Source organism: Engraulis encrasicolus, chromosome 21 (assembly GCF_034702125.1).
Source record: "Engraulis encrasicolus isolate BLACKSEA-1 chromosome 21, IST_EnEncr_1.0, whole genome shotgun sequence".
NCBI classification, from domain to species: domain Eukaryota; kingdom Metazoa; phylum Chordata; class Actinopteri; order Clupeiformes; family Engraulidae; genus Engraulis; species Engraulis encrasicolus.
The window spans coordinates 3814331-3827540 of NC_085877.1; the positions used below are offsets into that span (position 1 = coordinate 3814331).

The 13210-nt window shown below is 41.5% G+C and overlaps 1 protein-coding gene across 3 annotated transcripts; it reads right to left on the reverse strand.

Moving 5' to 3' along the window:
• Positions 1-3499: 3499 nt before the first annotated feature.
• On the reverse strand, positions 3500-9519 carry LOC134437679 (nucleolin-like). Of its 3 annotated transcripts, none has more exons than XM_063187181.1 (5): positions 9447-9519; positions 8602-8658; positions 8414-8459; positions 7652-7852; positions 3500-6355 (listed from the first exon to the last, which is right to left on the reverse strand). In XM_063187181.1, the coding sequence occupies exons 3-5, from the start codon at positions 8445-8447 to the stop codon at positions 5568-5570; spliced, it is 1023 nt and encodes a 340-aa protein (XP_063043251.1). In that variant the 5' UTR covers positions 8448-8459; positions 8602-8658; positions 9447-9519; the 3' UTR covers positions 3500-5567. The 3 variants fall into 3 exon arrangements, with proteins under 3 accessions (XP_063043251.1, XP_063043249.1, XP_063043252.1); XM_063187179.1 differs by having other exon boundaries at positions 8414-8509; XM_063187182.1 differs by lacking the exons at positions 8414-8459; positions 8602-8658 and having other exon boundaries at positions 9447-9508.
• Positions 9520-13210: the final 3691 nt, after the last annotated feature.

Genomic DNA, 13210 nt, shown 5'->3' on the forward strand with positions numbered 1-13210 from the left:
TAATCTCTAAGTCCTGTTTCTTTTATTATTTATTATTGGTCTTGTGCAGGGGCAGTAAAAATAGAAAATGGATCTCCTCCTAGGCCTTTCGAGATAGAGACACCGTTCAAACACTAAAACGACCGGCTCGGCTTGGAGATCGCGTACAGTTATAGGCTTCTCCGTGTCTCTTGTCGTTTTCCCGTTTTTGGCGATTTAGTGAAAGCCTGGGTCCCCATTCAAAACCATGGTGGAACCTTCATGAACGACAGTTCCGCCACTCTAGAGATTAGAGTGTAGGAGGCTTTTTCGGTCATAAAACATCAACACTTTCACCTAGAAGTTTAGTTGACGCGTTGTTAGCGAGCTCTATGGGATGTCTCCAAATTGTCAAAGTTTCATCTCCCAACTCCCAATACTTTTTAAATGGCAGATTTGTAAAAAAAAACAGACCTGGCTCTATGGAGAATCCCAGTCTTTCGAAAAGTGCATTTTTCAAGAGATCAGCGCATGTCCCACACAGAGGTCCATTTGTGCCTGAAAATTTTAACCTATAAACTTCATTCAAAGACTGTTAGAGAGATCACAAGCATGACTCCGATCTGTGAAAAGGACACGTGCCAACTCCTTTTAGTTTTTTTTACAACGATGTTGTAAAGACAAAAAACTCATTCTCATTTTCTCCCCTGTTTAGAGCTCAATACTAACTGTCATTCAGAACAGGTGCAGTCAATGAAGTGTTCCATTTCAACTGTCACTGTCTCAAGATTCTATTCTTAACGAGCAGGTGCGAGCAACCATTCTAGAAGTCTATTGTTCAGCTCTGCAATGCAATGTAATATAGTCTTGCTGGACTATGCATGACAGCTAGCTGCTTGGCTTAGTGGTAATGCATGCTGCTATATTAGAGATATGGAGGTTGAGGGTTCGAATCCCACCCGAAGCCATGTTGATTTTCTAAATTATATCATATGCAGTGTTCCTTGGCCAACTTAAAATGTCATGTATGTCATTTAGTGTGGATGGCAAATGTGCTGAATTACAGATATTGAGGTTGGGGGTTCGAAACCCAGTCACAGCTATGTTGATTTTCTAAATTATATCATATGCAGTGTTCCTTGGCCAACTTAAAATGTCATGTATGTCATTTAGTATGGATGGCAAATGTGCTGAATTACAGATATTGAGGTTGGGGGTTCGAACCCCAGTCAAAGCCATGTTGATTTTCTAAATTATATCATATGCAGCGTTCCTTGGCCGACTTAAAATGCCATGTATGTCATTTAGTATGGATGGCAAATGTGCTGAATTACAGATATTGAGGTTGGGGGTTCGAACCCCAGTCAAAGCCATGTTGATTTTCTAAATTATATCATATGCAGTGTTCCTTGGCCAACTTAAAATGCCATGTATGTCATTTAGTATGAATGGCAAATGTGCTGAATTACAGATATTGAGGTTGGGGGTTCGAACCCCAGTCAAAGCCATGTTGATTTTCAAAATTATATCATATGCAGTGTTCCTTAGCCAACTTCAAATATCATGTATTGTATGTCATTTAATATCAATGGCAAAGGGGCTGGATTACAGATATGGAGGTTGTGAGTTCGAATCCCGCTCAAAGCCATGTTGATTTTCAAAATTATATCATATGCAGTGTTCCTTAGCCAACTTAAAATACCATGTATGTCATTTAGTATATCCCCAAAACGCAGAGCTACAACACTTTCAAGATGGCTGAATCCAATATGGCTGAATTGTTTGGCCCATAACTTCTGACTGGGTGGATGGAGTTTTTCCAAGATTTCTTTTAGCTTTGTTTTCTCAATAGTACTTTGTTTCATCTCTGCCCCAAAAGGCAAGCCCGCTTCCAGCATTTTCTGTGAGAATGCATTTCTAGTTATTTATTATCGTTCTTGTGCAGGGCAGCAAAAATAGAAAATGGATCTCCTCCTAGGCCTTTCGAGATAGAGACACCGTTCAAACACTAAAACGACCGGCTCGGCTTGGAGATCATTTATATTAATAGGCTTGTCCGTGTCTCTTGTTGTTTCCCCCGTTTTTGGCGATTTTGTGCAAGCTTGGGTCCCCATTGAAAACAATGGTAGAACCTTCATGAACCAAGGTTCCGCCACTCTAGAGATTAGAGTGTAGGAGGCTTTTTCGGTCATAAAACATCAACACTTTCACCTAGAAGTTTAGTTGACGCGTTGTTAGCGAGCTCTATGGGATGTCTCCAAATTGTCAAAGTTTCATCTCCCAACTCCCATTACTTTTTAAATGGCAGGTGTTTAAAAACGACAGGGCTGGGTCTATGGAGGTTTCCATTGTTCCCAAAAGTGCCTTTTTCAAGAGGTCAGCGCATGTCCCACAAGAGGTCCATTTGTGACTGAACCGTTTAACCTATAAACTTCATTCAAAGACTGTTAGAGAGATCACATATACAGTATGACTCCGATCTGTGCGCAGGACACGTGCCAATTCATTTTAGGTTTTTTTACAACGATCGTTTAAAGACAAAAAAACTGTTTCTGATTCTGCCCTCTGCTTAGAGCACCATATTAACTGCCATTCAGTCAATCAGAACAGGTGCAGCCAGTAAAGGGTTCCATCTCAACAGTCAGTTTCTCTCAACATTCTATTCTTAACGAGCACCTGCCACTAAAATTCTAGAAGTATATTGTTCAGCTCTTCAATGCAATGTGAAATTGTCTAGCTGGAATGTTTAAGACAGCCAGCTGCTTGGTTCAATGGGAATGCTGCTGGATTAGAGATATGGAGGTTGAGAGTTCTAATCCCACTTGAAGCCATGTTGATTTTCAAAATTATATCATATGCAGTGTTCCTTAGCCAACTTCAAATACCATGTATGTCATTTAGTATCAATGGCAAAGGTCCTGGATTACAGATATGGAGGTTGTGAGTTCAAATCCCACTCGGACCCATGTTGATTTTCAAAATTATATCATATGCAGTGTTCTTTAGCCAAATTAAAATACCATGTATGTCATATAGTATATCCCCCAAACGCAGAGCTACAACACTTTCAAGATGGCTGAATTCGAGATGGCTGAATTGTTTGGCCCAAATTTTTTCCAACATTTCTTTTAGCTTTATTTTCTCAATAGTACTTTGTTTCATCTCTGCCCCAAAAGGCAAGCCTGCTTCCAGCATTTTCTGTGACAATGCAATCTAGTTCTAAAGTGTTATCTTTCCATCAAAGTCCAATTAGAAGACCCATTTGCCACCAATCTTTAATTTCTTTAAATGTTCTTTCTTCAGGATTTCATCAATTTTATGACGTTTGATAGTTCCTACTATAAAACCCCAGGACATGACACTCCCACCCACACCCCCACGTTTCAAGGTTAGCATGGTGCTGTCAGCCTTGCTAGCCAATTGTTCCTCAAAAACTGATGTTGACCACATGATTACAACCACTATATCTTAGTTTCATCAGACCACAGGACACGTCTCAAAATTAAAGTTCTTTATTTTTTCCCTGTATGTAATTGCAAACTGTCATCTGTCTGTTCTATGTTTCTTTTCGCCATATCTCCTTTTGTGTGCAAAGAAAAGGCGCAAAATAGGGGAATAGTCTCCAGGTTTCAGAAACACTTGTGTATTTGTAAACAAGGCCTCATTGTCCAAGTACACTTAAGGCTGGAGTATGCTGCAGAGTATGTATGCATGTGCACATTCCGAATGTGCTAACATACTGTAGAACTATGTATTTTATGTAGCAGTAGCACATTTTAGACGCTGTAGCTCATGAAAATGCAAGGTAACATGATGCGTTTCCAAGGGTACATGTTGCTTAATTGATACAGTCGCAAAAAGCAATTGTGAATTTTGACGTCACAGTTAGATTAAACTACTTGGGTGTAACATTTTGAGTGCCACTGGCTATCTGCCTCCTATATTATATGAGCCTTCACTGTGTGCACGGTTGTACGCATGTGTAAGGTCACACAGCAAGCAAATTCCAGCCTTCACATGTTAACATGGAACTTGACTCCAACAGATGTAAACCTTTCTATAAAGAGAGCGGCTCAACCATCGAAGCTGAGATGCCATATGCAGCGCCATCTTGGATATACACTATGTGTGCATTCCAATATGCGGACTTGCGTCCTCCACTTGTGCTTGTGGCCTCGTACCAGGAAGTAATACGTTGTGATGACGTCACCGACGACAGCATTGTATTTCAATATCTCTAAAAAGCTCAATTGTAATGTAATTTTCTCATTTGCAAACTGGATTGTGAATGAAGAATAGTTCCCCAAAAAGTATTGTGGCTAGGCTGACAGCGGGGAAATGTTAGGCCTATAGTTTTCTCCACTGACTTCTATAGTTATAGTATACAAGTCAGTGGTTTTCTCCATGGAGGCGGGCCATCAGCAAAACGGGAGGCCACAAGCACAAGTGGAGGAAGGGAGTCCGCATGGAATGCACCCATTATTACCAAAAGTATTCGCTAAACTGCCTTGACTCACATATGAACTTACAGTAACTGCCATCCCATTTCTATCCCATAGGGTTCAATATCGGTTCACCTTTTGCAGCTTTAACTCATCTGGGAAAGGCTTTCCACAGCGTTGAGCAGTGTGTTTGTAGGCATTTTTGACCCTTCTTCCAAAACTGCATTGGTGAGGTCACACATGGATAGATCAAACTTTTGGCAATATAGTGTATACTGTATAGGATCTACTGTATATATAAACTATCTTGACTAGGTATCAGATATTCAACATGCAGGACCATGTACGGGATACAAAATGCTACATAGAGCATTGTAGTGCTAACCTGGCCTTTCATTTGTAAAAGCCTAAATTGAGAAACAACTAGCGTTGGGAGGGTTCAGTTACTCATTGAAATTTGACATGTGCATCTTATCTTACCCAATCGCTAATATTTGGTCATGGCATTGACGTTTAAACCTACAAGTGGGAGGAGTAAACACAATTGAAGTTTGAAATGTAGAAGAATTACCCCTTGGCACAGCACAGACAGCCCCCTCCCTCCTCCCCTCACTCCACCTGCCAGGGTAATAATCACAGAGCCTTATTGAAGACAAATCCGCACTCACAAGCTACGTCTCATTATTTATTTATAGATTACCACTATGTCCAAAAGCAAACGCGGCTATCAAGCCTGCATCAGTGCGTCGTACCACGGATTTTTCTTCTTTAAGTTGATAACTTTTATCGTGCACCCAAAGACATTAATTTTTTCCAAGAAGTTGAGTGTGTCCTCTGACAAACTCTGAATAATCATAGAGACCCCACCACCAACGGGAGAGCCCTGGACCCAGGGGCCACAGAGTGTGACACTAAAGCACTCGTAACCTTCGTTTGGTCAATTAGCCTACATGTGTATTTCTATGTTCCAACCGTCAACACCCTCATTCCTCCCACCCTCTTTGACGTGTGGTGGGTTATTTCCGATTTGTTTTGATCTGTTACGTACGTAAATTAAACTTCTCGGTTTCGTGTCAAAAATACATGTATGAAATGAACAGATAAGAGTGTATGAAAAACTTCTCACACGTATCTGTAACCATCTCATACGTAGGGTATGAATGGACCTCAAGCAGTGGTTTCTGATTCCACAGTGACCACGTCTGCATTTACTTTGGCAGTTTCAGAGACTTGGGGAGTTGGCTGAGGTAAATGTTCGACCTTGTCTGACTGAGCTGAATTTCCCTTCTCCTTCTCCTTCTCTTTAAGAGAAAGGTCTCCTCCTGCCTCTGTATCCACATCAGGTGTTTTTGGATTCTCCTCAGGCAGAGCTGTGTTCTCCTTCTCCCTCTGGTTGTCCATCTCCTTCTGGTTCTCCTTCTCCTTCAGGTTGTCCTTCACCTCAGGGGAAATGGGTCCTTCTGCCTCCGAGTTGTCACCACCAGACGGGGCTGGATTTTCCTCTGGCAGGGCTGAGTTCTCCTTCTTCTCCTCAGGAGACTTGTCTCCACCAGTCTCTGTAGGGGCATCATCAGGTGTTGGTGGGTTCTCCTTGGGCAGAGCAGGAACTTCCTTCTCTTTCACCTCACTCTCCTTATTAGGAGACATGTCTCCTCCAGCCTCTGTATGGACATGATCAGGTGTTGCTGGGTTCTCCTCATCCCCTTCTTCTTCCTGCTCCTCCTCAACAACAGAGCTTCCTCCTGCCTCGCTGTCCTGCTCCGTTTCTTTCTTATTCTTCTTCCAAATGCACAACTGTATTTCCTGGTACGATTTTAAAATCCCAAAAAGCAGGGCGGCCAGCCAGATCAGGGTGGTACACCAGAAGGCCGTCTCGTACAGAACCCTGTCACAGTATTCCGGCGAGCTTCTTGACTCAAAGTCAGGCTGGTAGGCTCCATAGATGTAAACACTACCTGGAATATACGGGCATGAACATAAAAGGGCATTAGGAGTCGAGTAGTACACATGTGACTTCAGATGTTGTCCTTAAAGGTGTACAGTACGGTACAATCCGCTGCAACAGCCAATCAAATGATGAACTGTGCAAAGAGTGATTCAACCATCTGCTGTTCATCTGGTGCCGTTAATGCAGTAGTTCTCGTGTGCAGTGTCAAAATAACCCACAAGAAAAGTGACATTTTAAAGCCTTTTTAGTTTGAAGCCCAAAGTAGCCCACGTAACAATCCATTATAATCAACCACATGACTTTCGTGGACATCGGTCACTGAAACGTGTATGCGATATGACTAGGCCAGGTGCATTTCAAATCACATTTTCACTGATTTCCCTAAGTAATCATCAAATTAAATGACTTCTTTACAACACTGGAACTGTTGCAACTGGCAACATTTAAGTTTTTTTTGCATTTTTAAAAAATACCTTTATCATTGGAAGGTTTGTTCAAAAACATTTGATTTGTGTTCCAATTGCTGTCATTTATATTGGGAAATAGGGAATAGGAAAATCAGTGGAAATTGTGATTTGCATAATAATTTGTAATGCAGTGTACAGCACAATTCATATAAAACGGTACGTATGTACAGGCAATGTGCTTTACACTTAGACTAACTACAACAACAACAACAACAACAACAACTAAACAACTAAATAAAATAAGTTTATTAAGTAGAGGACTAATATTTGGCTAGTTCAGGTGAGTGGCTGACTCAGTATTAGGAAATCATAGAATAAGTCAGAAAATGGCACCAAAATGAAATGGCAAGAAATCACAACAATCAGAGGACTTATAGTAGGCCTATATACTGTATAGCCCCTGGTGACAACAGGGGTGTGGAAAAACTTAGACTTAGATTTGAGAAGGTTTAAGCACACAACACTTAAAACAGCTGGATGTCATGTCTACATGGTCTTTAATTAATAGCCTACAGTATGTACATAGACACACTAAAAACTACTAGCTAAAATGAAACACACTGTTTCAACAACTGACTATGTGAAGTAGGTATTAGGCCTACTTATGTGTATTTTCTTCTTTCCCCCTTCTTTTACTTTTTTTTGGTTGTTGTTTTCCCTTGTCTTGTCGATAAGCACTGTCCACTCTGTGTGTGTGTGTGTGTGTGTGTGTGTGTGTGTGTGTGTGTGTGTGTGCGTGCGTGTCTGTGATACGGTATGTGCAAAACTGTAGAAAAACAAACAAAAAAAGACTTAGATTTGAGACAATCTCTACCTGATTCCCTCTTGACTCTTACCTGTTATGAGCCAGGCGAAGATGATGCTGAGTGCCACTATCTCACCCACTTGAAGACCGCCAAGTATTAGCAGAACACAAAGGAAGAATTGGGCACATAAACACATTTGCATGACCAGCCAGAACAGAAAGACGCCCGAGGCCACAATGAGGTATATGGGGATGAAGGGTGCCGTGGGACAGTCGTGCACGTAGACCGAACCTTTACGGGAAGAGGAACAAAATAGGATGTCAAAACATATACGTATATATATTTTATTTGACCAAGAATCAACTGTAGGCTACCTCAATCCCTTAATCAGATACAGTAATTAAGATACTCTTCTGCCATAAAAAATAAAAGGGATGGATCTAAGAGCTATAGCCTACAGTGCTTTTTATTAGAGCACATTTTTTAATTCAGGGAGAAGGTGAAGATACACCAAAAAGTATTTCAAATACAATTAAAAATACTTAACTGTCAAATGTATCAAATAAGATTCAAATGCCTTTATATTTCTATCAAAATACAATATTTTATATTTCCAAATACACAAAATACAACTAAATCAATACTTGACCAGTTACCTGGTTAAAAAAAAAGAATCTGGTCAAATCCCGGAACAATTACAAAAGGTAGGCTACATTATAACACTGCAATTTTCAATTGTTTTAGTTATGGAGAAGAAGAGCATTTAAACAAAGAGCAAAGTCTGCACCACTAGCTTTCCTTGCAAATTATTTGGCACATGCTATGATGAAGACAAAGATATGTTCTTCTTACCCACTATTAGCAGGGTCAAGGGGGCCACACACATGAGGAGAAAATACTTGAAATGAAACCATATATCATTGCATGCAGAGGTTAGGTCGTTCGGTGCTACAAGGATATGGAGAAGGAGATATATTTGTCAGATGCATAGAATTACTGAAACATGCTGTGAAAATAGCAAATTATTACTGTAGGCCTACCCATTGTATCAGTCATGGTGTAAGGGTTCTGATGGAGCCCAGATCAGGTTTGCAGAGCTGAAAAGAGAGGACCAAAAGGTTGAAAAGGCAAGGACTAGCTCAGCCTGGCTGCCTCACTGTTCTCCTAATTCTTCTCCCACTTGATTTTACTCATTCTCCGCCTTGTTTTTGTTTTCTATATAGTTCTCACGGTGTGTTCGGATGTATTTTCAATATGGTAACCAAGAGAAATTGTCAATTTTTACTCCATTCACCTAGTAGGGGCCCATCTCCAACTTTGACCATGCAAAAAATGCTCCACTGACTAGGCCTATAAATTGGTTGATTTTAAGTAGCCTATGTCATTTAGATATGGTATTATAAAAATACTTGACATTAGTACTACTATTGCAATGTGTCCCGTGTCAAACGCAGATTGACTATGCTACGGTCTGCCACAAGGCAGTGTGGGGGTGTCTTCCGTTACAATTTCGTGCGAGTGAACATGACAGATGCACTGACAGCACAGGCATCAGGCAATCTTGGTGTAGCTGTTATGTAAAGGCTGTGGAAAGACAACAAAAAGGCAGGAGGAGAAACGACCACTGGGGTGAGTCAGACATTTGCAGGATGGGCTATACATTGTTGCTGAATGTCGATGCAGTAGCCTAATAACAGCGAGAGCAGTAGGCGCGTGCAAGGTGTGAGTTCAGCCTCAGTGGTCGAAGTGTGCAAAGTAGCCTACGCCCACAACGTGTCCAGTAGGCTACAACACATGCGGATAAAGTCCACCCCGAAAGCTCTTTGTAACAAGTGGTGTGTCCCACACAGCGCATACCCTGGAGATTTCGTGGTGGCAAACTCACCCGTTTTGACGGTCCTCTGTCGTTAATCGCACAGATGCAGGCACATGAAACTCACACTGGTCCGGGGCTCCCCTGAGAGTCGGGTGAATGCTTTTAGCATTATGCTGGTCCTACGAATGAGCATGTGCGCAACAGACCGACTGGCCCATTGACTTATTGAAAACCGTGCGTCTTTATAACGGGGAAATTATGCGTCTGGCGACTGTATACAATTTACTATGCCTCAGTTCATGCGACTGTACGGTTATCAACTTCTGTTTTTGATACTTTAATATTTAATATTTTAATTATTTAGTCTATTAATGTAGGCCATTATGCTCTTTGTTAGCCTATTTATGTCATGTTCTCTTTATTTCCGCTTTTATCAACACATATTTTCTGCACAGCTTTCAACAGACCCCCATTTCAGCCCATTACATTAGAGTAAGCCTATAGTGCATTACACTTATACACTTAAATTACACTTTTATGAAACGTGACGACGGGATGCCGGGATGAATTTTTTTGCTTAGGGCCCCATTAAAGCTTGGGCCGGCCCTGGATCCATGCCATAAAGATATGGTGATGGGTGGCCTTTGTCATTGCAAGTTTAATTAAGAAAATGAACAAAATCAAACAGACACATTTTAGTCAGTTTATTTCAGTGTTCACTTTTTTTCTGCCCACCACCATCAAATGTACTCATTATGACTGAAAAAAACAACACTTTTCATACAAGAAAAGGAGGATAGAAATAGAAATAGACATTTATAGCTGCAAAACTTACAGTGGCGGTGATTGAACACCGCTAGACCCATCCAGGTCACAATAGTCCGGCGAGTTTGGATATCTAAAGTTGGGTTGAAAGGCTCTGTAGACATACACGCTCCCTGAAACATAAAAAGACCACAGAGAGCATGCTTTAGGAGGTCTACATTTTTGCACACTGTACTGTGCAGATCATTGACAATCTGAGTGATGTATTGCAGACAAGTGAGGCTATTTACTATATTTTGTAGGCCTATATTATTCTCCCTTTATCTCACCCTGTCCCTCCAGTTCAAACACATAGATAGCCCCCTTCTCATTCTCCTACTCACAAATGCACCACTATTTCCAGTCCAGAAATGAAATTGGTTCGGAATCATAGACAGCACAAATGTGTAGCTTATTAAAATTGTTATGCTGACATGCTTTGTGATGCTGTAGGTAGTGTAGATAGGCTATCACTGCAGAACTCCTTGGTAGGCCTATTGTCTACACATGCATTTTACATGCAAATGTACTGTATCACTCTCCTGGCATTTCAATTCCATATTACAATTCAAACACATTGATAACCTCCCTCTCATCTGGGGTTGGGGGCACCACCACCATTACATCCAACACAGTGAAGCTACTTTCATGCGACTCAATCTGATGTGTCGGTCGCCTGTCAAAAAGAACCAGAAATCCATTTGATGCAAAACAATTATTGTTCTTGATGCTATTTAGTTAAGCTTACTACCGGTATTACTCTTTTGTTCTGTAAGGTATAAAAAAGAGGGTTTTTTTTCTTTCAAAGCTGGGGGGGGGGGGGCGCCAGAACTCAAACTCGCCTAGGGCACCAAATAAGCCAGAACCGGCCCTGGTCAGGGACTGGTTATGACTCCGTGGGCCCCTGGACCAGACAACAAGAAAGCCCTCCCTTCAGAGAATGAAGACGAATAACATCTGAATTGCCTCTGGGGAGGAAAGAATAGTGTGAGAGGCAAAAAAAGATAATGGTTCCAATTTTCAAAAATGCAGAGAGAGAGAGAGAGAGAGAGAGAGAGAGAGAGAGAGAGAGAGAGAGAGAGAGAGAGAGAGAGAGAGAGAGAATAAAGAGACAGAGATGTGCACAAACCTGGGGGGAGCCCTAATAAAGATACCTTGGTATAAACCATGGCTATTCAATTAGTTTTTCAAGTGGGCCACATTTTGAAACCAAGAGGTGAAGGTGGGCCGCACATGTCAGCGGCCGCCGCCGGTCACTGGGCTATAGGTGGTAAAAATAACTTTTTCTAGATTTTTAAAAGCTAGCTTTAATCTTAACATTGAATGTTCAATCCTACAATCAGGACAGAGATTCACAAAAAAAGAGAATAATTTGTTGTCCATGCAAAATCAAAACTGCAGTGCTACAGCACTTAGGCCTACTGCAATAATCTGCAGGGGTGACTATCATACACTCCCTGGAAAAAGAGGTAACTCAATGGGATCTTCCTGTTTAAATAAAGGTAATAATAATAGTTTAAAAATTACTCTGTGCAATACAATTAGCACAATTCTGTACTGTAATATTTTGGACACAATATATTGCAGTATTGCACAGTTCAATGACTAATGTTATGTGACCTCATAAATTGCAAGTGATATTGAAATCATTCATTAGTGACCACATCCTGAATTGGAACGGACGTTACGGGCATGAGTGACCATATTTCTGTAGCCATAGAACACTAGCCTACTGCCAGACACACGTTGTTGAAGGAGCATTGAAGTGAGTTGACAAGTCGAAGAATCTGCATTCTGAATGCGCCTCTAATAATCCCCCCCAAGCCCCCCTCCCCCTCTCGAGCGTTGATCCACTTCTTCCAAACTACCGCGGTGGCTGGTAGTGCCATCAAAAATGCATGTGACATAAATATTTGTTTCATTTTCATTGTCGCTGAGTCTGTGTGACTGGCTACAAAACATCAGACAAGTCTAGTTTACTCCTGTCGCTACTCCTGTCCTGTCGCTGCCCCTTCCGTTGCGGGATACGGATAGCGCAGACCTAGAATGGAACAAAAATCAAAACTAACTGCTTTGACTAACTACGTTGAGGCTCAAAAGAGAGCATAACCCGCCGGTTGCAGCTTCACTTTAAAACCAGTCAATGCTACAATTGTCATCCACACCTTCCAATTCAGCTGTAATAAAATAGGCTACTTAAACGTCTTCTCCCTCTCCACATGCCCAATGGTCTCGTGTGCGTTCCCTGCCTACTTGATGGTCACACACTTCTTTCTTTCAGGTGGATACGGACATTTAGGCTACGTGCACAGTTCAAATGCACAGTGTGAAATGTTCATCAGCACTGACGTGTCGTTTTGTCAGACTTTGAAGATTTAATTTATTTTAAGAACATAACTTCTAGATGCCGCCTCGTCTCCGTGTTGCATGAACTGTGTTGTCAAACTTCATATCTCCGTTGTAAGACGCTCCATGACTACAGTTGCTCATTTTTTTCAGTCGACAACTCTTCCACAAGAAGCACATACCTATAATGCAACAGTAACACATCTCAAACGCAGGCACCTCGCACAATGCAGCATTGACACACGAGCGTGTGCTGCACACTGCGTGTTGCGCAACGGCACCGCTTCCAACGACGCAGCCTAATTGAATTTGTTGTAGGCATAGTCCACAAACTGGCATATTGAGACTGCAAAACTATTAGAGACTAGACTAACTGTTAAAGAGGGAGACAAACTAACTGCTTTCCGCGAGGGTTTAAAATGTTAATTTGTTCTGGAGACTCCCCAATGGCCTTTTTTACTCTTGCGGCTGGCCGCCGGATCTGGGCCGCATCTGGGCCGCGTCCGGGCCGCATCTGGCCCGCGGGCCGCCAATTGAATAGCCCTTGGTATAAACCATGGCTGTAGGAGAATGAGGATTAAAAAAAGAGTAATACTTCAATTTAACACACAGTGGTATACGTTTCTCACTAATCGACTAATAACTAATCGACTAAGCTCATTGTTTCATTTGTGTGAATGACT

Bases quoted from the DNA above. Each gene is read 5' to 3' on its own strand.
- LOC134437679 (XM_063187179.1), bottom strand. The intron at 7,853-8,413 runs GTAAGAAGAACA...CTTCCCGTAAAG, and splicing joins CTTGACCCTGCTAATAGTGG to GTTCGGTCTACGTGCACGAC. The intron at 6,356-7,651 runs GTAAGAGTCAAG...CGTATATTCCAG, and splicing joins CTTCGCCTGGCTCATAACAG to GTAGTGTTTACATCTATGGA.